This window comes from Zasmidium cellare (genome assembly GCF_010093935.1).
Source record: "Zasmidium cellare ATCC 36951 unplaced genomic scaffold M409scaffold_8, whole genome shotgun sequence".
NCBI classification, from domain to species: Eukaryota; Fungi; Ascomycota; class Dothideomycetes; order Mycosphaerellales; family Mycosphaerellaceae; genus Zasmidium; species Zasmidium cellare.
The window spans coordinates 661,445-680,068 of record NW_022986952.1 but is presented as its reverse complement, the minus strand read 5'-3'; the positions used below and the strand labels follow the sequence as shown (position 1 = coordinate 680,068).

Here is an 18,624-nt window from a genome sequence, read left to right as displayed (position 1 = left end):
GCACGTAAACCTTCCTCGCTATCCCTTGAGCTCCAACAGGTATAAACCTCCACGGACGCCCAGGCATCTCCTAACATTTCTGTTCTTATTCTTCCTTCCCGTCATTCCATCTCACGGGAACTACATCATGGACCTCTCCAAGTTACCAGCGACCGCCAAAGTCGGGCTTGGCTTGGCGGCGTTCTATCTCCTCTACCGTCTCGTTGCATCAATCACACTATGGAACAAACGAAGAGCGATGAAGCGGGAGAAGGGTGTCATGGCCGTGCCGTGGTACCAAGCCCTCGACCCATTCTTCGGAATCGACGTCGTTCGCGGCAACATCAAGAATATCAGGGAGCACAAGATGCTCGAGAAGTCACACGAACGTTTCGATATCATGGGTGTCAATACGTTTCAAATCAACATTCTCGGCCGTCACTTCCACGTAACAAGAGAGCCCGAGAATCTGAAGGTCATCCAAGCCGTGGACTTTAAAAAATGGAATCTTGGACGAAGACGCAAGACGGACTTTGCACCACTTCTTGGATCGGGCATTTTCACCACGGATGGGGCGGAGTGGCAACATTCGCGCGATATGTTGCGCCCAAACTTCGTCCGCTCCCAGGTCGGAGATCTGGCTACTTTCGAGAACCACATCGGCCATCTGATCCAAGCCATCCAACCGAATGCCACAGTCGACCTGTCTGTGCTTTTCTTCCGCCTAACCATCGACTCTGCTACCGAATTCCTCTTTGGCGAATCAACAGGTTCATTGACGAGTTCCAGTGGAGAAGGTGGTTTCGCAGCAGCATTCACAGCCTCACAGGACTTCATCGCGAACGCGACGCGATGGGGATCGGTGGCCAAGCTCGTCACCCCTGGCTACGACAAGTTCGCGAAAGACAACAAACTCGTGCACGACTTCGTCGACTACTTCGTCGACAAGGGCCTCGCGAAACGCAGCCAACTCCTCGAAAAGTCAAACACCGAACGCTATGTCTTCATCGACGAACTCGTCCGCCAAACCACCGACCGCAAACGCATCCGCGACGAACTCCTCAACATCCTCCTCGCCGGCCGCGACACCACCGCCTCGCTCCTCACCAACGTCTGGTTCATGCTGTCCAAGAACCCCCCCATCTGGACCAAACTCCAAGCCGACGTCACCCGCCTCAACGGCGCCAAACCCACCTTCGAACAGCTCAAAGACCTCAAATACCTCAAAGCCATCCTCAACGAATCCCTCCGTCTCCACCCCGTCGTGCCCCTCAACTCCCGCGAAGCCACCGAGGACACCACCCTCCCGGTCGGCGGCGGTCCCGACGGCCGCGCCCCCATCTTCATCAAGCAAGGCGAGCTCGTCAGCTGGAACGTCTACTCCATGCACCGCCGCAAGGACTTCTACGGGCCCGACGCCGAAGAGTTCCGCCCGGAACGCTGGCTCGATGACCCTGAGACGGGCAAAAAGGGACTGCGCCCGGGCTGGGAGTATCTGCCTTTCAATGGCGGTGCGAGGATCTGTTTGGGGCAGCAGTTTGCGTTGACGGAGGCTTCGTATGCGACGGTGCGGTTGTGTCAGGCTTTTAGTGGGATTGAGAGTCGGGATCCCGAGAGTCAATGGGTCGAGTTCTTGACGTTGACGAGTGTTAGTTTGAATGGGGCGAAGGTGGCGTTAACGCCGAGGGAGGTTTGATGAGGATGATGATATTGATGATTGAATGAGCCCATGTACATCGCTAAAACGCCTTTCCTTTGCTCATTCAGTCATCAATATGGCATGTCTAATAGCAATTACCTTTTCTTCCCTCACAAGCTTACTTCTCATGCATGGATCACGAGCTTCTCTGAGATTGGGAAAAGTGAGTGTTCTTCATAATCAAACGTGTCGATGAGACACTCTTTTCTACAAGAAGCTAACGGAACAGGCTCACATGCATCTTACACCCCAAACGCCACGCTCTCTGAAACATGTAGTAAATACAGTACCCATGCTCTAGAAACCAAAATTATCCAACAGTGAATTGGGATCAGGCTCTTTGAATTGCGTCGGCTCCGGCTTCTTCTCATTCAACGTCGATGTCGTCGTCGAGCCCTCCTTCTTGGCCTTGATCTTGGCGAGAAGCTCTGCAGCCTTTGCTTCACGAGCGGCCTTTTCGTCGGTGGGCTGTTGTGTTGATGGCTCCGGCTGTGTGAAGTTGTCTAGCATTGATGGTGGCTCTTTCTGTCGCGGTGGCGGTGCCTCGAACTCGTCCAGCAAAGACTTGGGTCCATCGTCGTGTACACCATTGGTAACGCCATTCGTCACCGCACCTAAGCTCCTGCTCAATGATTGCGTGTGCTTGAACTCCCACCGGCTGGCAAGTTCCAGCGCGAGAAGCCACAACCCCATCCTTCGCAGAATCCTTGCTGATCTCAGAACAGCGTCGTATTCGTGCTCAGAAGGCGTACTTCGCAGATGCTTGTACAGCAGCATGGTGAGTGGATCGTCTTGATGCCAAGTCTTCACGCCCTCCAATGGCATGACCAAGGTCTCCGCGGCCTTTGACTTCTCTAGCATCACCGCATGGCACCAGCTCATGAGCCATCTGTTACCAGTTTCATGCGCGTAGGGCAAGATCCTGTTCTCTAGCAACTGTCTGAGCACAGGTGACCCGTCGCCACAATACAGCCTTGCAACAGCTATGCCAAGCTGCACATCCTCACACTGTCCAGCGAGGACGCTGCTTGCTGAAGCAGGATCCTCAGCAAGCAAAAAGAAAGCAGCGGCATACTCAAAGCGTCGCTTTCCCATCAAGGCGTAGGCGTTCTTCCTAGCTGCAGTCTTGGCCTCCGGTTGGGTGAAGTCGCGCTTCAAGAAGTTCATGGTAGTCCGCTGCTCTTTGTGCCAGGTGGCCATCCTCCACAACGCCAACAAGGTTGGCTTCTTGTGGAGCGCAAGGAAGTAGAGCGAAGCATTGACAGGATCTGGAGGTTGCTCGGAACGGTATGCTGTCTGACCCAGTTGCTCGAATACAGTCTCGAGCGCCTCGCGTTCAGATATCCAGGCCATGACACCCAGTCGACGGGCTATCGGCCATGTGAGCTTGTTGTCGTGGTGCAGGATCAGAATGTCAAGCAAAGCCTGCTGAGTGCTGCTGTGGTAGGCAAAGCAAATCTCCCGCCAGTGCATGTCAGGAGTGAATTGTTGTTGCTTTGACGGAACACCGTTTGCTTTAACAGAGCCATTGGGAATGATCTCAGAGTCCTTCGCGAACAGCATCTGAAGCTTCCAGTTGAATAAATACCGCAGCGCATGACGATCCAAAGATCTGACATGTTCCCTGATGTACACAAGCGCCTCAATAATATGCTTCAATCGCTGCTGTTCGCTTTGAGATGTGCGCGGAAGGTCCTTTTCTTCGAGTTGCTCCCGAAGATCCGTAACGGTGTCATCGTCAAGCCACGGGTCGTGCTGATCCAGATCTTGCATGAAAGACACAGGCGACTCATCCAGCGTTAGGTCCTCCCCGGTGCTCCAAAACTTCAGCCGTTGCGCCAGTTTCCTAAGAAGCGTGGCCGCCAAGCCAGGGTGGCCGTGGTGCAACAGGTATGTAATCAAGCTGGGATGCCATTCAGGTAAGGGAGTCTTCAGCCAGGTCGTCACTTTCGTTAAATGAAGTCTCGTTTCTTGTTCTGTGTCGGCATCGATGGCCTCCTTGACCTCATTGTCCAGCTCCTGCAGATCAATCTCAGGCGACGCCACAGCAACACCATTCCCAGTGGCAGCTACAAGACTGCCGTCCGATAGCCAAGCAATAGAAGCGATGTCAAGGCCCACGTCAGCAATTGAAATGGTCTTGACCGAGATCCAGATTGGAACGTCTGAGCGATGGTGCTCGTAGCGCCCTTGGGCCAGAATCTCGATGTGAGTATCGTAAGCAACAGCAAGAAAGTTGTGCCTGGGGGTCGGGGTGAAACACGCCAGACGCTGGACCGGCTGCTTAAGGGACTGTCGGTGTTCGATGTAGCCATCAGTAAGATCCACAATGACTATCTCTTTCCTATCGGCCGAAGCTAACACAGCAAATTCTTCGTTCGCAGAGAAGACCGATGGCTTCACGATGCCAGTTTCGAAAGACACAAAGGGCTCAAAGTCAGTTGCCTGGGCATCGTCCTCGGGAAGAAGCACGCAGTCAACGCGGCCGTTCGTGTTCGCGCAGACAATGCATTCCCTGTCAGCATCGAAAGGCACGGCGACAGGCACTGCAAACGACACCGCGTCCCCTTCCTTTTGGCCCGGCAAGGACACAGGCTGGAGGCTGAGCGCGCCGCCCTTTTCGTCGCTTTGTGGTAACGTCACGGTCCATTTCACAAGGACTTTGGCGTCATTCTGTACGAACAAGCCTGCTACACTTTGCTCACTCGCGAGTGTGATGTGGAACCTCCCGCTCTGGTCGGCTTCGCATGATGCTTTCGCAATCCTCTGACCAGATTCGTCCCAGAGCGCGAACGCCGAAGACGTTATAGTAAGCAAGTGTCTGCCACCGTTGAATGTTGTGGCAGCTAACACTTCAGGGCTAACTCCAAATGATCGTCGAGGCCGCAACAGTTTGGCGCTGTTGACTGTCCACCAGGTCACGTCGGTCGCCGATCGAGACACGATGCCATCGCTAGAGCTCTGCAACTCCAAGACATCGCTATCATGCCCACACCACCGACTCATGAGAAGTAGTCGTTCGTTGCCGGGAGCTGAGGGCGAAAAGAACGTTTCCACGCCGCCTTGCCACCACGCGATCTCGCCGTCGGTGATCGTATGCGTAAGCAGGTTGAAAGTATCGTCTTGAAACCAAGCATGACACATAGCTGGGCATCCATGTGGTATCCTCAAGTGCATACCCTCGGCGTGAGAGATGTGAATTGGTTCCCTGGATGTTGGCGTGTCGGGCCGTCGTTTGTGACCGATACTCTGAAGACCCCAGGCGGACATTCTGCCTTGCCCATCGAACGATACAACGACATCGAGCTCTTTCGAACTCATTTCTTTCAGCAACTCCTTGGAATGATTGACTTTTCCATCTTGTGATATTCCAATGGCGGCATTAACAGCAGCGGAGAACTGGTCCCACGACAGCACGACGTCATAGCGTGGTGCCTGTGAAGGTTTCGATTGTCCCTTAATGACCAGGCTGGGCGACTGTGGTATGGAAGCAATCAGGTCAACGGTGGTATGCAGAACCAGGATGTCGAGATCGTGCAGTCCCGCGGTTCGCCATACACGTAGTATACCATCGTTGGCGATCGTGTAAAGCACTTCTGAGTCCTCGTCATGTCGACCGGAAATACCGCTACCTCTCCGCTCTTCCAAGTTCTCTCCTGGTGGTCGCCATTGAAGATGTGTTATGGTGCCAGCATGCGGCAAGTATGTGTGATCGAATAGGCCCTCTTCAAACGACAATCTCCTCCAAATTTTCACGAGACGATCGTAGTGTGACCGGCTGGCTATCATGGCCGCACTTGGGCTGAATTCCGCTTGTCGAACAGCTCTAGCCACCGGTTTCGACCACAATGCTTTCCTCTCTTCAATCGTCTCTCCATCAATAGGATATATCGTTGGCGAGACCGTCCGGGACGAAGGCAGCGTCGAGAATAGAGTGAGTACTCGGCTGCCTCCAACCAGTACTTCCCCATCGTTTCCCCAGCTCAACGAATATGCCTCATCCCCAGCATCCTCCCGCTTCAACAATAGCGTCTTCTCCCACCAAATCTTGGTCCAGCCTTCAGTCACAGGCTCAAGTATCCACACATCTTTCTTCCCAGCAACAATAATCTTCCCACTGTGAGCTTCTGCTGCTATCGCGACCAGAGGATGTGGAAAGGTAATGGCCCGGACGAGGGTATTCGGGGAAGAAAGGAGGTTGAGCTGCGATCCAGAGATGTACGCGACATAGCGCTTAAACCGGTATATGAAGGTGGTGAAGGACTGCAGTGACTCGGTAGGAGCTCCGGGCAATATCTGGGCGAAAGCTGAGCGTGGAACTGTGCTGGAGGCATGGTTGCCGGGAGAGGTGGAAGGCATTGCTGGAAATCGTCATCTGTTCTCGGGATTCATGGCGAAAGGTGGAGCGGTATAGAGGCGGTCAATCGTGCAATCAACAGTCTTTTCCAGCTTCCTGGTCATACGCAAAAGCAAGATGGATGGCTGCAGAGGTCACGCTGTGCATATGCATCACGCATCATCCAACACACCCTGGATGAGGTCGCATTAGGCTCGCTACCCGTGGGCTAGCGGGTAGATCCGAGATCACGTGAAAAAGTCTAAAAGTTGACCAGAAAGGAACCATCCTCCTCATTCCATTTTCAACATTACATCACGATCTCTGAACATTCAACTGGCTACTGTTACAACGCTCTTTAGTACCTGTACATGCTTCGCCCCTTTTTGCTTCACTTCGTGGGCAGCTCCCCTGTGCCGAACAACTCCAGCTTGATTCTGTCTTCCTCGACGCCAAGGCCCTTCAAACCACTCCAGACATCAGCCATGAAACTCGCCGGGCCACAGACCCAATACTTCGTCTGCTTGTTGTCCAGAAACAAGTGTGTCTTGCTGTCCAGGGTTGCCAGATTTAAACGTCCTTCGTGCGTATAATGTTGGCCCTTGACATCCTGAGGAGGGTTTGGATTCTTGATGAAGAACACCGAGTGCACATTGCGCTTTTCTGACTCAATCTGCTGAACATGATCTCTGAAGGCATGCGCTGATGTTGTCCTGGCGCCATGGACAAAGACAATATGTTGTGTTGACCCGCGCTCGATAAGCGTGTTGAGGATCGAGATCATGGGCGTTGTGCCGACACCAGCGGAGAGAAGCACAACTGGCCCTTCGTTGTCTTTTGCAGGGTCGTAGAAGAAGTCACCAGCTGGATGTGAAAGTTGCACGACATCTCCAACATTCTTCTGCTCGTGCAGTATGTTCGAAATCCAGCCTGGATGTGATGGCGCTTTGGGGTCTTGAGGATCGAGTCCGATCTCCTTCTTGACGCTTATGCGATAGTAGTACGCCCTGGGAGCATCGCTCAATGAGTATTGTCGCGATTGCTTGTACCCGAACTGGGGCACATCCGTCAGCAGCGAGATGTATTGGCCTGGCAAGTATTCGGGAAGCTTTCGACCGTCTTTAGGCTTGAGGTAGAAAGACGTGATCTCGTCACTCTCCCTGAATATATCCGCAATTTCGAAATCTCGCCAATCGGTCCAGCCTTCACTCTCAGAATAGAGCTTTGCTTCTCGGCCGATGCAGATGTCTGCAAGCTGCCAGTACGCTGCGGTCCACGCATCGAGGACTTCAGGAGTGCAGGCCGCGCCAAGCACGATTCCCATGGCTCTGAGAAGACCTTCTCCGACCACTTTGTAATGCTCCGGCTGGATGTAGAGAGAGACATGTTTTTGACAGATCTTCTCCACAGCTGGCGATAGAGCTCCTAAATCGTCGATGTGGGCGGCGTAGGCGTAGAGAGCCCCAGCGAGAGCCTTTGCTTGGTGGTTGTTGACCTGATTCGTATGATTGAAGACGTTGTTCAATTCCGGGTACTCTTCGAGCACAGTCTTGTAGAATTGACTTGTGATAGTTGTGCCATGTTCCTGGAGGACCGGAACGGTGGACTTGATGATCTGAACTTGCTCTGGTGTGAGTGGCATCGTAATGAGGATGTCTGCTTTTCACTGTGGTGATAGCCATTTTGCATTGCTGTTGCAAACCTTTAAATACAGCTTTGATAACAATGGTATATCCCTGCTGTCCGCGGAGAAAGCATGCTACGGAGAGAAGTCAGGTCGGCCTATGTGCGGCCTCCTGTGTCCATGTGTCAGCATTGCGAGGTAAGCTACTATAACGAGCAACAAGTTGCGTAGACAGCGAGCATGCAGCGGAATCGATGTCTCGCAACGGGAGACTTCGGGTACGGTAAGCGTGAAGTAGGAAAAGATTGCGCTTCTCCGTGGCTTTGCGGCACCTGTCAGGAGATGGGTGGTGGCCATGTTGGAGAACCACAACCTTGTGCCTCTGGATGTTGTTCGGCCGAGAGTCGCAGAGCAGAAGACTTTCGTGTCTGCGAGATGGCGAAGGCGTGAAGCTGAGGTTCCAAGAATTGACTTCTCGGTCTCGGTGTTAAGCATTTAGAGTTTGAAGCCATCGGAAGCTTCACCTCGAGCCTCACTTCACGGCAAAACGCCGACCTAGCAGAACGACTTCAAACCCAAATCACAGTCACCATGCCTCTCGATAGCTCGACCTACGCTCTCGCGCATCTGCGCGTAGACGGTCGACGATGGAACGAACTGAGGCGCATCCATGGACAAATGTCGACCCAAGCCGCCGCCGACGGCAGCAGCTACTTCGAGATGGGCAACACGAAAATCATATGCACGGTCTTAGGACCACGTCAGCAGACCAAGAGCGGCGGAAGAGACCAGAGTAGAGAAGCCAGCATCGAGGTCGAGATTGGAGTCGCAGGTTTTAGCGGCATGGACAGAAAGAAGAGATCGCGAAACGACAAGTGAGTTGAAGAAGAGAGGTATGCTGCATGTTTGGGACAAGGCTCATGGAAAGGTAGGCGCACACAGGAGATGCAGTATACCATCTCGTCTGCTTTCGCCAGTACTGTCTTTACTTCTCACTATCCCCACTCCACCATCACCATTGTTCTGCACGTTCTTTCTCAAGACGGCGCATTGCTGGCTGCATGTCTCAATGCTGCGACTCTGGCTCTCATCGATGCTGGTGTACCAATGCAGGACTATGTCGCAGCTTGCACGACTGGCTCGACCGCCTCATATGCTTCGAACGACGAGGAAGCCGATCCACTACTGGATCTCAATGGGATGGAAGAGTTGGAGCTGCCTTTCTTGACCATGGGCACGAGTGGAGGAGAGGATAAGATTAACGTGTTGGTCATGGAGACGAGGATACAGATGCCACGGCTGGAAGCAATGGTATCCGTGGGTCTGGATGGGTGCAAGCAGGTTCGCAACATTCTGGATGGCATTGTGAGGGATCACGGGAAGAAGCTGCTGCAATCAAGATGAGAGTATGATCAGCGTACAAGAGATGGGCACAAAACCACAGAACGAGTGCAGAGAGAAGTGAGCCTTCACATCGACCGGAATGGAAGATGTTCAGTCGATGGGAGCATTCGTGGGTGCTTTCGTGGGGGCAGATAACGACTGAGCCGTATATGGTACTGGAGTATGCTGCCATGGGCCGAACAGAGCTCGCCTGGTCTATCCTATAGAGCGAGCGTGATGCAAGAGAGGGGCCAATGAGGTTGCTCGGATTGAGGAGGAGCGCAGAGGGAAATGGAAAGGGCAAGGCAAAGTAAAAGCAAAGCAAAGCAAATCCGTTGTATACCATCAGCATCAGTCTATAGATTGATCATCACGATCCTCTCGATCCCATCAGCGCAGCCAAAACAAAATCCAGACAGTCATGCGAACGATGATATACAAGCACGCAAAGTTCCAAATACCATCCTCCACAATCGGTGAGAGCAAACGCATAAGTAGGCACGTGTGCTTACTTCTTCTCAGCAGCTTCGATACCCTTGGCCTCAGCAGCCTTATTCTTGGAAGCAGGGGACGAAGAAGCAGGGCGTCGAATACGACAGCCGTATTTGGTGCGCTTGCCCTGCTCCTCAGTAGCAGCACCAGCCGCAGTCGAACGGGAAGCCCAACGCGACGAAGTCAGACCCTCACTCTTGCTCTTCTGCATCTCCTTGGCCTGCTTGTCGAAAGACTTGACCTCGCCGGACTTGTCGTTCTTGGATGGCGACGGGTTGCGAGCAGTCTTGGTGCGGGCGACACGCTCGCGCTTCTTGGCGTCGGCGATGTGGACTTCTGGTGACTCGCCGACTGGGACGAAGACTTTCATCGTCTTGGTTGGGGCTTCGGGGCTGCTTGACTTGGTGTTGGAGAGCTCGCGGGCTTTGCTGGTGATGGCGTCGGGAGTGATGCGCTTGGATGGGTCGGTCGTTGTGGTGAGGCTGGTGGGTGGTGGTGTTGGAAGCAGTGGAGTGAACTTGATGAGGTCGCTCCCAGTCGACATCTTGCGGACATCTTCTGCGGGTGTCGATGGGCGAGCTGGTGGAATGACAGGAGAGCTTCCAGCGCTTGACTTCTTTACCGGTTCTTCCTGTGGCTCTGGCTTGGTCCTCTTGAGCAGGACCGGCATGTTGACAGCCTTCTTCTCAGAGACCTTCTCTGGTGGAGCCTCCATCTTATCCTTCTTGACGCCCTTCACAGCCTCCTCACTCTCGCTTGTCAGAGTAGTAGCATCAGTGCCCTCAGAAGAAGACGACCTCTCACTATCCGCATCGCTTCCCTTCCTCGCATTCAGCCAGTCCTCAGGCTTCACAATCGGTCCCGCAGTGGCAGCCTTGCCGCCCATTTTGAATGTAGCATTCTCCTCTTTCCACCAAGTCGGAACATGCTTGATGCCGATCTCATCCAACTTGGCCTTGTCGGGCATCTCGTGCTTGTAGCGACAGCCTTGCTGAACGAAGCCACACCAGCCATGCAGGATCCAGTGGGTGCAGTAGACCTTCTTCTCTTGATCTGGCATGATGCCGGAGGGTGGTGGTGTAGTGTCTCGTGGATGATAGCCGATACGCTCTGCAGTCTCAGCTCCTGCCTCTGAGCGAAGAATGGCGTTGATGGCGTTCTGAGTGGCCTCGCTGGCCGAGGAATTGGGTGCGTTCAGGGGATCAGATCGGCGCCAGGACACTGCTGCTTGAGATGCAGAGACAGGACGCTTAGGGAGGGAAGCAGCCATGGCAGTGTTGGCGAATGCCTGACGCGCGAGAGAGTCTGGAGCTTGGAAGTGTCTCGTGTTGTCTGCACTGTGGAAGCGGTAGTGGCCAGTGTCGCCGCCTGGCTGGCTGATGGAGCGTTGCATTCCAGAGGGAGCAGTCACGAGCTTGAAGATAGGACCGGCGCTGCCAGCAACCCCAACATAGTGCATGCCGTAGGTCTGAGCTGGAGAGAGGACGCGAGGGACCGATTCGAAGGTGACAGGCAGCTCATCAGCTGGGATCAGTGGGACAGGCTGACCGTCGTAGCGAGTGATGAAGTACTTGAGATGAGCTTCGCCAGGCGAGTTGGACATCGTCGATGGTGTAGGCTGTGGGCTGGAAGACCGGACAGGAGCAGTAGCGAAAGGATTGGGTACTGCCATGTTGGTGCTTGGAGGTTTGGTGGTAGATCGATTGGTATAGTGTATCGATTGTCTGGTAGAGGAGTGCGGTAGGAGGATGTCAGACTAATCTTGCTGGCTGAGGCGCTGATATACTGATGACCATCAGCAACAAGCCATGCTCAGTGTTTGCTCATGCAAAAAACCTTGTGCTTGTCTAAGAGAGCAGTCTTTGCCGCACCGTCCAGGCTTTGCAGCAGCAAATGGCATTGCATTGGGCAATGCTTGGATTAGCCGTTGTGTTCGGCGACGCCATGTAGGTCTCATGCACATGCGCGTTTGGCTAAAGAATCTCTTTGAAGAAGGTGCGTGTGTGTTCCAGAACGAGGTGCAGGCGAATATGTTGGCGGAAACATGCAGGAACCCGACGGATGGTGGCATATCCCTGAACGAATGGTGGCGGGCTAATCGATCGCTGACTTTGGCGTTTGATTGCATTGTCAGTGCTGGTCACTGGTGAGGGCATAGAGCAGTGGGAATCGAATGAGCGTGAAGACGCAATGTCGATGAATGGAGGTGGGCATCTTTTGCTTTCCCGCGAAGTGAGACAGACTCGGGATGGGATGACTTGGTTCTCTCGGTGGGTGGCTGCCATACAGCAAGCAGCTTACGGCTCTTAAAAGTTGTGCGAGCCGTAGAGAAAAGGGTTCAATTTGGTCCACACCGATGAGTCGAAGATCTCATAGCTTGGATCTCACCCACCCTAACAATCCAGCTCCAGCCTGACCGTTGACGGCATCCCACACCTTGAGACCTTCTTCCCAGCGATCGTCGGTCCAAATGTCTGTCTCGCCGTCATCCCGCAGTCTCAACATGTCTGTGACCTTTGTCGTGCCCCAATTCACTTTATTGCCCTTGACGAAGTCTGCGAAGTTCTCGTTCCAAGTTGCCAAGATCTTCTTCTCGTCATCAGTCAGTCCATCTTCCAGACCCCAGAACCATATGGACATGTCAGTCGCGTGGGTGACTCCCCAATCAGGAGGTAACTTCGAATCACAGCTCTTCGTTCGCCAGTTGAAACGATATCGCAGCAAGTCTTTGCCAGGCTCAAGGCCTCCTTGTACTAACGCACGATGAAAGCCTCGCTCTAGGCAGTGGACTTGCATGTTGGCATAAAGGCGTCCAAAGGCGTCTTGCCAGTCTTTACTGCCGGCTGGTAACTTGCGTTGATCGCCGCAGCTGACATCTAGTAATCGTTTCACTGCAATTTCGGGGTAGTCGCCGCAAAGTCTGGTGTAGACGTCCTGACACGAGTTCGCTGGAGTTCTCCACGCCTGGTAGAGCTGATGTTCATCTCTACACTCTCCATTCATTAGTTTGATACCCCTTGCTTTCATTCGTTTTGCAAAGTCTCCGCTGTTGATGTGAGCCGTGATGTTCTTTGACACAAAGTCACCGTCTGAGAGTGCTCTGAACTCCGAGATCTTCAACTTATCCTGGACTGCAATAAGATCATGTATCGGGACTGCCCTTAGACGTTCCAGCTTCTCGGCTGCAGAGAGAGATGCTGAAATATCCAGAGCATGTAGCAGCTCATCGAACTGCTTTTGAGTTTCAGAGAGATCTTTGGCTTGCACTCCTGGGGAGTTCGACCACATAATGGCTCTCTTGATGATAGCCTTGTCCTTGGGCACAGCGTACAGCTCGTGCGCAAGTTGTTGAAAGGTACTATGAGAGCCGGCAGAGTACCCTCCCACAGTGATATTGTTGGGGTTACCACCAAAGAAGCCAATGTTCTGTGCAGTCCATTCAAGCGCAAGCCTTTGGTCCCAGAGCCCTTGATTTCCAATAGGCTCTCCATGTGTACGAGCTTCAGCTTGCAGTTCTTTGCTCGCGAGGAATCCAAGTGCGTTGACACGATACGCTGGCGATACCATGATGGCCTGAAACGCGGTCTCGCTGAGAAGTGGTGCTACAGCAGACGGCTCCATGTTCGGATTGCCCCATTGTAGGAAACCACCATGAATATAAAAGAAGACCGGCCATCCTTCTCTCGGAGGAGTACCCGCAGGTATATAAATATTCACTTGCAAGCAGTTCTCATCCCAGTTGGTGTCGTCCGCTGGCCCCAGCCACCCGGGTTGAGGACACACGGCAGCCCTCTTGGTATATATTCCAGGTGCCGCCTTAGTGCCATATCTGAATCGTTCTGGGAGACGGCTCGCCTGGCGAAATCGAGCAGGCGGAAGAGCATAGGGTATGCCCCCAAAATAGTGTAATTTAGTTGATCCGGTTTCTGTGGTCAAAGTTAGGCCTTCGAGCCAACCGAGCGGTCCGGCATCGATGGTATACGATGTTTGTTTCAGCTGCTCTCGAGGCATTATGGATCTTGATATTCCTCCAATGTTGTTGATGAAGGGAAAGAGGAGGTGTTGTTGATTTATCAGACCTCAATGTCTCCACATGCACTTGCCCGCCCCACAGCAGCAGGAGCACCCGTGGCTCCGTCCTCGCTCTCCTTTCGCGAACACCTCAACCGTCGACCGTTCAGGAACAGGCATGGCATGCTTTCCGTTATTGCTCCCTTGCATCGAGCAGCGTTCTAGCCATCTGTTCTCATCAGCAGAGTGATCACACCGACCAGGTAGGTCATTCGTCTTCAGCTTTATATATACCCGTCTCTCCACCATGTCTTCTTGGTTCTTCGGCCGCGGCAAGCAACCCAGCAAAAGCAAAGAGGATTCAATGGATGGACTATCGAACCCGAATCTGTTCCTCGACGACGGAACGCAGGGCTTTACACACGTGAAAGATGCTGGCCCGGACAATGGTACCTTCGCTCTGTCAGAAGTGCGCGAAGATACCCGGCAAGCCGATCGAGGAGGCTCCCGGATCATCGCGCTTCCCAAGGACCGATACCAAAAGCCGCCTCAGGTGAGTTGATCCATTGGAGTAGACGAGCGAGATTTTGATGGAGAACTTCACATAGCTCGCAAAAGGCCTCAAGGCGTGCAACCTGAACTACCAAAGCCGAGACCGCGACGGCAACCGAGCCATTGACCTGGAATTGAACATCGCAACGCACCCGAGGAACGCCTCTACGATACGACCTATCATCCAGGCCCGCAACTCGAGTAATAGCACGCAACTTTTGTACGATGCCGAGATGAGTTGGATGGAGGCCAAGCAGGGCGCGAAAGACTGTATCATCATGACAACGAAATGGGATCTTGCAGCTGGCGAGAAGAAGAAGCGGGTAGACTTTCCACGGGAGTTCGACAGAGATGCGGAGGTGTTGTGTTGGATAAAGGACTTCAGGTTCCTCACATACGACGGTTCGCCATACTCGGTCGACGTCTGGGCCAGTGATGTCACGCCCAAAGGCTTCACCGCGAATGCTAGCGGAAGCAGGTGTGCTGAGCGCCTGGGAGTCACCTGGATCGTGTACTACAAAGGCAAGAACAAAGTTGCTAGTGGGTCTTTCAGCACCGAGGACGTTGAAGATCGGGAAGACGAACAACCAGAGAACGCAGGGAGGGTGGAATTCGCAGCAGCTACATTTAGCAAACCTCCCACTGTTCTGGTCGGGTTGAGCCAGTTCGACCACGCTGGCAGCCGAGACTTAAAACTTGGAGTGTATGTGACTGCAGTAGATGAATCTGGCTTCGATTGGCAGCTAAGTCAGTATCCTGACGCCCTGTCTGAATGTAATGTGCTGATTGTTCTTGCAGATACTTGGGGAGAGAACTCCAACGACGCCCTTCGAAGTGCTGAAGCAACCTACGTTGCCCTCGACTTTGTCTGAATATCCAAGAACGCCAACTTTCCAATGCTCAACAGTGTCCAGGAAAGGGGCAAGCTCATATAAAATGAGTACCCCAAGTCATCTTGCCTCTCCGGAACGGAATGACTTCGAACGAGCCATCAGCGCTGGTCAGGCTCTCAGCAATGGCTTGCGAGCCAAGCTTGAGCATGATCTTCTCCTGCTTGTCATCTTTGACTCGGTAGAAGTCACGGCCGAACTTGCAGAGGAATCCTTCGAGCTTCTCCTTGGTCACGTCGTCTTCGGTCAAGACGCCAAGCTCGATACCCTGCTGCAGTGCGCTCATGATGATGCCGACGGCATGTGGTTGAGTGAAGACGCCAGCTGCGACCTTGTCTGCACGCTTTGACTTGGCTGGGTGAGGCGCCGAATCGGTGCCCAAGAAGAATTTGGGATGGCCGCTTATCGCAGTCTCAAGCAGTGCCTTTCGATCAGATGGGTTCTTCGCGACTGGCTTGCAGAAGCAGTGCGGATCGCCAGCCCAGTCATCGACGATGATGAACATGTGATGAGCTGTGATGGTACCCGCGACAGTATCGCCGCAAGACTTGACGGCTTTGATCGCAGCCGCCGATGTACAATGCTCCAGGATGATCCTCAGCTTGGGGAAACGACGGTGGAGGTCGAGAAGGGTTGGCAAGAAGGCTTCCTCGGCATTCAGGACGGTGATGTCGGCGCCAGCAGAAGGAGGAAGTTCGCCGTGAAGGTTGAGGACCATGTCCTGTCTCTCCATCTCTTCGAAGACGGGGTAGAACTCCTCATACGACATGACACCATGATCAGAGTGGGTGGTCACGCCGTGTGGATACGACTTGATGCCAGCAATGCCAGCTTTCTTGGCCTCCTTGACGGTGTCCGGGCTGATGTTGGGGTGGAGGTAGAGGGACATGAGGAACTTGACATTTGGCTCCAATCCCTGTAGGCGCTTCTGGTATTCGAGGGCATGGTGGACAGTTGTGATAGGGGGAACCAGATTGGGCTGTTGCGTATGAATTTAGTCGCTAAGCAGTATGTGAAAGAAACATATCAGACTTGCCATACCATCACAAACACGGTATTCACGCCGCCTTGTCGGATCGTAGGACTGTGATCAATTAGATCTTGACTGCCACTACAAGCATGCGTAGCCATACACAACTAGCTCGGTCATGTCGCCGTCCCGAAGGTGGACGTGCATGTCCGCGGCAGCAGGCAATTCGATGCCATTGAGCTTCTCAAGCGCCTGCGTCGGAGGCATTTTGGCGACGGTGATCGAAAGACTGGAAGGTCGCAGAGCAAGTAGAGGGTTGTCCCACCAATCCCTCGTCTTTTTTTTTGTTTTTGGTCGTGCCTCAAGAGAGGAGAGTGACCAACAGAGCCAATGCCGCAAAACTTCGGTCCCGCGCCTCGCTGCACCGCCACAATTGAGGAGACTCTCAGCTCCTTTGACTTCCTCCCATCCCCATCAACAAGACATTTCTGTTCTTGTTCTGACTCTACAAATCATGAGATGCCCAAAGTATTTCCATATCACCCGGAACAGGACGCGCCTGCCGGCCATGACTACGAGGCCGACCCGCAATGGAGGAAAAAGCCTCTCACACCCTCTCAGCTCCAGGTCAACGACGTGAGATTGGAGACTCTGCGGCCAGATCGAGGGCCCATGCTAGAGATCAACGAACGAGCGACATCGACCCTCGTGCCCGACACTGCAGCGTATACACCTTCCGCAAGCTTCGTTCGCATTGCCGATGCCACGAGCAACCCCATAGAGAAGCAGAGGTTCACCAATCTCGAAGAGGAGTATGGCTGGATGCGCCATTTGAGGCTGCAGAAGTACCAGCAAAATGCCTACGATGATGGAGACTCTGCAAAATGTCGATGGATTCACTGCTCCTCCAAGTTTCCTGAGTATTTGGCGGGCTTGCTTTGGGCACTTTCTGACGATCTTGAAAGTGTCGCCGATTCCATGCGAATGCTGGATGCCGCGATACAGCGCAATACGCGGTTCTCCAAGCATGGAAAATACTTTGCGCCTTTCTCGCAGTGTCTGGCACGGCAGACAGATGGGTCGAGCAAGGAGACTTATCCATTACTGGTGTCAGTTCCTTTCATGGACTGGACGATGCAGGGACCAACACCACCTCTCCGGTTTCAAGTCGACCGAAGGGAAGGCTTTCTCTCGTCTAGGTCATCCGCGCATATCCTTCGCTCTGTTTTACAGCATTACTATCGCCTGGAAGACACTCGGGACCGTGAACACTCCCAAGTGTTCGCTAAGCACAAGCCGTGGAACACGAATCGAGAGCTGGATCTGAAGGTCCGTCAATGGTATGGTCATTATCCGACTGGCTTGAACGTAGACGAGCTGTGGATACTTGCGATCGATGCAGAGCACATTGTGACCTTCTCAAGTAACCAGACCTGGAAATCGCGCTGGCCGCCTCTCCAGCTCACTTCTAGAATCAGTGATGTTTCATTCCGTGGGATCCGCAATGCATACTTCAGGTCCGGCGAAGCGAAAGAATATACAGCCATTACTCATATGATGGCAAGCCTGAGCGGCGCAGTGGGAATGATGCATCGCAATTTCTGGCCAGATATGGTACTTTGCCTTACCGACCGCTATGCTGGCAGAATGGGACACCTTCAGTATCGCCTGCACCGTTCGCCCAGCACGAAACTGGTGATGGATCTGATTGCATGCCAAGAGGAGCTCTATATCGTGATTCAAATCACAGAGGAGCAGATTGAGATGATCCAAGACCTCCAGACTACCTTGGATACAGGAGAGGCCACAACCGAAGCTGAAGCGCCCTCTCCTGCGAGTCGAAGGCGAGTCTCAGCGACCTACGGAGATTTCGATGAATACGACAGCCCAAGGAGGCTGGTGACTCGCCGCTCGACATATCGACAGCTGTCTACTTCCGTATTGTCGGATCCATTGGCGCAGTTGCTGGACAACCTGCAAAGGGAGCTGGCTGACTTGAGAGACCTTCGTGACAATACGGACAGACTGGTCAACCGAACAATTCAACTCGTCAACATCCGTCTCGAAGATCACGGCAAAGCCATATTAGTTTTCACAGTCGTCACCATCGTCTTTCTCCCCCTCAACTTCGTCAGCAGCTTCTTTGGCATGAACTTCAGCGACATTCGGGATATGGATCGAACGCAATGGCTGTTTTGGGCTGTCGCGATCTGTGTGACCGTTGGCGTGGTGACATCTTCGATCGTTCTGGCATTCTCGGGTGGTGCAATAGTCGAGAAGATGCATATGTGGAGAGACTCAAGACGCGAGAAAACATTAAGCACAACAACAGTATTACGACAGATAGGGGCCAATGTTGGGGAGCATGGCTTTAGGGTATACGGCACCGATAAAGATGGGTCAGGTGGGACATCGTATCAGAGCGACTGGTGATGTTGAAGAACATGCGGAATGAGTATGTAGCAATGGTTGTGGTCGTAATAATTGTACCCACAGGCCCCTGGGGAATCTAACAAGCCAATGATATGGACAAGAAATGAGACTAGTCAGCGTATACATAACCTCGAGAGAACCCAAGGAGTAATCTATGTAAACATTCATGATCCCTCTATCACCAATGTATCGTCCCATCAAAAGGGACGTCTTCACTCCCGTGGCATTTGCACCGCCTCATGCTTGGCAAGTGTT

At 53.2% G+C, this 18,624-nt stretch overlaps 9 protein-coding genes across 9 annotated transcripts; 4 read left to right on the top strand and 5 right to left on the bottom strand.

The window, feature by feature from the left end:
• Nucleotides 1-127: 127 nt before the first annotated feature.
• Nucleotides 128-1,675, top strand: M409DRAFT_64540 (uncharacterized protein; the record flags this gene model as incomplete). The annotated part of the gene is made up of 1 exon (XM_033816124.1): nucleotides 128-1,675. One exon carries the CDS (start codon nucleotides 128-130, stop codon nucleotides 1,673-1,675), a length of 1,548 nt encoding a protein of 515 aa, XP_033671094.1.
• A 300-nt stretch (nucleotides 1,676-1,975) lies between these two features.
• M409DRAFT_64539 (uncharacterized protein) lies at nucleotides 1,976-6,037 on the bottom strand (the record flags this gene model as incomplete). Its single annotated transcript, XM_033816123.1, has 1 exon — nucleotides 1,976-6,037. One exon carries the CDS (start codon nucleotides 6,035-6,037, stop codon nucleotides 1,976-1,978), a length of 4,062 nt encoding a protein of 1,353 aa, XP_033671093.1.
• Nucleotides 6,038-6,405: 368 nt separating this feature from the next.
• On the bottom strand, nucleotides 6,406-7,656 carry M409DRAFT_19806 (uncharacterized protein; the record flags this gene model as incomplete). The annotated part of the gene is made up of 1 exon (XM_033805103.1): nucleotides 6,406-7,656. The coding sequence occupies one exon, from the start codon at nucleotides 7,654-7,656 to the stop codon at nucleotides 6,406-6,408; it is 1,251 nt and encodes a 416-aa protein (XP_033671092.1).
• A 573-nt stretch (nucleotides 7,657-8,229) lies between these two features.
• On the top strand, nucleotides 8,230-9,042 carry M409DRAFT_19805 (uncharacterized protein; the record flags this gene model as incomplete). The annotated part of the gene is made up of 2 exons (XM_033805102.1): nucleotides 8,230-8,513; nucleotides 8,571-9,042. The coding sequence occupies 2 exons, from the start codon at nucleotides 8,230-8,232 to the stop codon at nucleotides 9,040-9,042; spliced, it is 756 nt and encodes a 251-aa protein (XP_033671091.1).
• Nucleotides 9,043-9,529: 487 nt separating this feature from the next.
• On the bottom strand, nucleotides 9,530-11,116 carry M409DRAFT_64536 (uncharacterized protein; the record flags this gene model as incomplete). The annotated part of the gene is made up of 2 exons (XM_033816122.1): nucleotides 9,530-10,126; nucleotides 10,178-11,116. The coding sequence occupies 2 exons, from the start codon at nucleotides 11,114-11,116 to the stop codon at nucleotides 9,530-9,532; spliced, it is 1,536 nt and encodes a 511-aa protein (XP_033671090.1).
• A 767-nt stretch (nucleotides 11,117-11,883) lies between these two features.
• Nucleotides 11,884-13,524, bottom strand: M409DRAFT_51947 (uncharacterized protein; the record flags this gene model as incomplete). Its single annotated transcript, XM_033811944.1, has 1 exon — nucleotides 11,884-13,524. The coding sequence occupies one exon, from the start codon at nucleotides 13,522-13,524 to the stop codon at nucleotides 11,884-11,886; it is 1,641 nt and encodes a 546-aa protein (XP_033671089.1).
• Nucleotides 13,525-13,888: 364 nt separating this feature from the next.
• Nucleotides 13,889-14,948, top strand: M409DRAFT_64534 (uncharacterized protein; the record flags this gene model as incomplete). The annotated part of the gene is made up of 3 exons (XM_033816121.1): nucleotides 13,889-14,077; nucleotides 14,133-14,823; nucleotides 14,875-14,948. The coding sequence occupies 3 exons, from the start codon at nucleotides 13,889-13,891 to the stop codon at nucleotides 14,946-14,948; spliced, it is 954 nt and encodes a 317-aa protein (XP_033671088.1).
• Nucleotides 14,949-15,003: 55 nt separating this feature from the next.
• On the bottom strand, nucleotides 15,004-16,203 carry M409DRAFT_51946 (uncharacterized protein; the record flags this gene model as incomplete). The annotated part of the gene is made up of 3 exons (XM_033811943.1): nucleotides 15,004-15,945; nucleotides 16,008-16,050; nucleotides 16,100-16,203. The coding sequence occupies 3 exons, from the start codon at nucleotides 16,201-16,203 to the stop codon at nucleotides 15,004-15,006; spliced, it is 1,089 nt and encodes a 362-aa protein (XP_033671087.1).
• A 252-nt stretch (nucleotides 16,204-16,455) lies between these two features.
• On the top strand, nucleotides 16,456-18,369 carry M409DRAFT_19800 (uncharacterized protein; the record flags this gene model as incomplete). Its single annotated transcript, XM_033805101.1, has 1 exon — nucleotides 16,456-18,369. The coding sequence occupies one exon, from the start codon at nucleotides 16,456-16,458 to the stop codon at nucleotides 18,367-18,369; it is 1,914 nt and encodes a 637-aa protein (XP_033671086.1).
• Between the last annotated feature and the right edge of the window lie 255 nt (nucleotides 18,370-18,624).